This window comes from Lottia gigantea (genome assembly GCF_000327385.1).
Source record: "Lottia gigantea unplaced genomic scaffold LOTGIsca_202, whole genome shotgun sequence".
Taxonomy (NCBI): Eukaryota; Metazoa; Mollusca; class Gastropoda; family Lottiidae; genus Lottia; species Lottia gigantea.
In genome coordinates, this window is record NW_008708415.1 from 59,938 (window position 1) to 63,735 (window position 3,798).

Here is a 3,798-nt window from a genome sequence, read left to right on the forward strand (position 1 = left end):
TTTTCACAAGAATCCAGACTTCGCTTCAATGTCTGATTTTCAGATTTAAGTTCCTTGACCTCAGATTTTAGATTCATAACTTCGTCTTTAATATTAATGTCCCTTACCTCTTGCCTTAAATCAGACATCTCAGATATAAGTCTCTGTATTAAATTTGTAATGTCCGTTTCTTTGCCTTTAGATCCATCTGAAGGTGGTGGAATCAATTCACCTGTTTTTGATAAATGTCCTTGTCTTGTATTGGGACCTGGATTCGATTCTACATCCCCAGAAAGAACAATCAAAACATTTAAGATCATCAACACTGACATCATTAAATTACAATGGAGAACGTCTCTTTTCAAAATACTTTTCCTTGATTTGTGGACGTACATTCCAATATTTATCCTCCAAGCTGCTATATCATCTCCCATTTTATCTTATAATGTTTCTACGATATTTTAAGATTGTTCGAATGTCTTTTTGGGCACAAAGTTTTCGAGAAATTCATTCATTTTAAAAGACGGTTTTTTGAAGTTCGTTTTGATAAAACCTTCCTATGATTTGTTCTTTGTCTTGATCGATTAATTCATATGTCGGAGGTGATGTGGTGTTTACTTTATCAACGATGAATATTTTGTTTGTCCAGTATCCAACGTAACCTTTTTCGAATTTGCTTTTATATTTGAAAATACGAACTCGATCTCCGACTTTAAATTTGGGTTTGATATTTAAATTCTTTCTTTCATTTTCGTAGTTATGTTGCGCGTTAATTGACTTTATAATATTTGGATTACTCGAGGCTTGTGTCGGTGTAACACCTATAGATGAATGAATTTTGTTATTGTATTCGTCGACAACCTCTGGTAATATTTTAAGCCATTTTTGGGATTTCAATTCAGTGAATTTTTTGAATAATTTATTTTTTAGAGTCCTGTTAAATCTTTCAATAACTACAGCTTTACCTTCATTATGCGTGCTGTAAATTTCAAATCCCAGACATTTCATATTTTTGGTATAAAATTCACTTCCTTTATCTACCCATAGTTTTTCTGGATGTCGGTTAGATTGTTTCATAATCGTTTCAAATGCGTGTTTGACTGATAATCGCGTTTTGTTTTTCAAAGGAATAACCCATACATATCTCGGTATATAAATCTATAACTGTTAAGCAATATTTAAATCCTCTTTCGACTGGCATATGAATTAAATCGGCTGACCATATTTCATCTTTTTCAAACACTTTGACTTTTAAAAAGTTTTTAGTTTTTCTAAATTCTTTATGAATTTCATCCGCCAATCCCATACCTAATTTCATCTTTGCTTTTAACAGTTTAATGATTAATGCTCTTTCCATTCTCTCTTTGAAAGTTGGATTTGGAATATTTTCAAGTTCGATTATCATTTGTCTGTCTGCTTCGTGTCTAAACTTTATGTCTTTTTTTCTGTATAGTATATCGTGTTTAAGCGCAGCGGCGTCAACTCTATTGACTGGTTCTTCCCCTGGTTTGGGTTTATTGTTTTCGTCTAATCGCAGATCTAACCTTGTGCCTGGACCTGTATAATTATGACCGGGAAGATGTTTTTCTCCGGGATATTTCGCCCATGGAAATCCAGGAAGAGAACCCAATGATTTTTGTATATCTCCTGAACCGAAATAAGTTTTTGGAGCGTGAGCTACAATCATTTTTATCCTATAACTTTAAAACCTTTTCCTTTCCTTTCTTCTAATCTCCTGTTTCGAAGTTCTCTTATTAGTTGTAAATCTTTCAACTCGTTAGATTGTTTCACTGTATCGCTTATACTCTTTCCCGCTTCAGCGATTGAGCCGATGGCTTTCGCTCCGCTTGAAATGAGTGATTTGTTTTTTGAAACAAAGCTAGCTACTTTTGGAATTATTGTTTTACCTAGAGAAAATAATGAAGAAAAGATACCGTCGCGCGAATAATCTTCGAATCTGTGTTGTTCGTGTTTTAGAATTAAACTCATCCTATTTTTAAATGAGTTAATTTAGTCTGTTTTTTATCCAAAAAGAGTTATCTCCCATCTACTAAAAATGTTATGTTATTTTATATAAGGGTATTTTTAATATGCTTTTTTGATGGAATGTAGGAAATTGATTGAAGGTGTTTTTGGTGTATGAAATGTAGGGAATTTATGAAATATAGGGAATATAGGTGTAAGAATTTATGAAATGTAGAGAATTTAGGTCTTTATGTTATGGGAGCTTTCAATTTAGGTCGCATTTTCCCCATGAAATGAAATGGAATGGGGAAATCCCCTTTTATACGACCTAATTGAAAGCTCTAGTACTACTCTCACTTGTATGAAATTAAAACGAGTGGAAAATATATAGATAGGTTTAGAATGTTAATCATACCAGATGAAGAAGAATATGAGGTTCTTGTATTGGGTGAGTTTGATATGACATTGGAGACGGAAAGTCCACCATCAGCAAGTATTATTAGAAATCCAGAACCACAAAATATAGGGGAAACAAGGAGATATGAGTTTTCAAAGTTGGTAGAGGAACAGAACTACAATGAATGAATATAAAGGTAGAAATTGTTATATATCAACAGATGATAACTGTTTTATCAAATTTCAAAAATTCATTAATAATTTTCCAAAAGCGAATAGAAAAGTAGTAATGACAACTGCTAGAATTAATGAATTCAATAAGAAATGTGATACTACATTTCAAATTTATACTCTCAAAAATAGAAATTTACGCCCCGACTTCTATTGACGGTGTTATTACGGGTATGTTAAGTTGGAGATTCGTTATTTCTAATTTTGCATTTGAAGCATTCTCTCCAAAGAATATCTTATCATCATTGATTTCTCTTTGTAGATGAATTTTATATGGTAATCCTATGGATACCTTTCTGTGTTCCTACAAACCGAATAATGGATATAACTTCAAATTTCCATAATTACCCCAACTATTATTATCAACGGTATCGTTGTACTGAAGTACTCGTTTTTCGAATCCACGATTAGCTGCTCGTCCTACTCTTTCTATTGTGTTTCGAATAATAACTCTCACTTTAGCTAAATCTGCATTTGGAACATTTCTTACCGGTTCTTTTAAAACACTTCTATCACCAACATCGGGTACCCAGCCTGAGACTGAATCGAAATCTTTAGGATATAAAACTGTTTTCAACATTGTATCGAATTCCCCAGGGTGTTTGATTGAAATATTGTATCTAGTTTTCTATCTGCCATTTTTAAGATTTAAAATTTGAGTAGAAATTGTGGTCTGTTTTCCAAACAGAGTTATCTTCTATAGAAGTTTATAGAACAAGAGACTATTAATAACTCTGTTATAACAAGGCTATAAAACCGGATGTTAAGCAATCAAGGAAGTCATTTTGTATGAATATGTTAATTTCTACGAGACTTTCAAATACTTTTCACTCTGAAAATTGACCTAAAAGGGGAGTGGGTATATGAAAGGTATTGACAAAAAACACAACAGATATCCTTCTGTTTATTCTACAGAATTTTCGATTACTTTTCGATCTCTGTAGAATTGGCCAATATAAAAGGAAATGAAAGTTCAATACCTAATTAACCACGGGTAGGAAAAGTCGATATTGTTGACTTTATAGGTTTTTAACATGGACACTCAGTGGATCATCTAAGAAACATTCAAAGTTTGATATTTGGAACTGTTAAAATTCTTTTTCAGTTTTCCAGTGATTTCTTCTAGGGATAGAATGATTAATAGAATAATTAATAGAGCCCCCCCCCCCCCCCCCCCCAGGCCTATTTAAAAAAAAAATTTCCCTGATTTAACATTTATGGGGGGGC

General features: G+C 32.7%; 1 protein-coding gene across 1 annotated transcript in view; it reads right to left on the reverse strand.

Annotated features, from left to right (window-relative positions):
- LOTGIDRAFT_174547 (hypothetical protein) overlaps positions 1 to 413 on the reverse strand; it is a gene marked incomplete at both ends in the record, with an annotated part of 1,320 nt that extends 907 nt beyond the window's left edge. Inside the window, one exon of the mRNA XM_009053884.1 lies at positions 108 to 413. Within this exon, the coding sequence (XP_009052132.1) occupies positions 108 to 413 (306 nt within the window). The remainder of the gene's footprint in view (positions 1 to 107) is intronic.
- Positions 414 to 3,798: the final 3,385 nt, after the last annotated feature.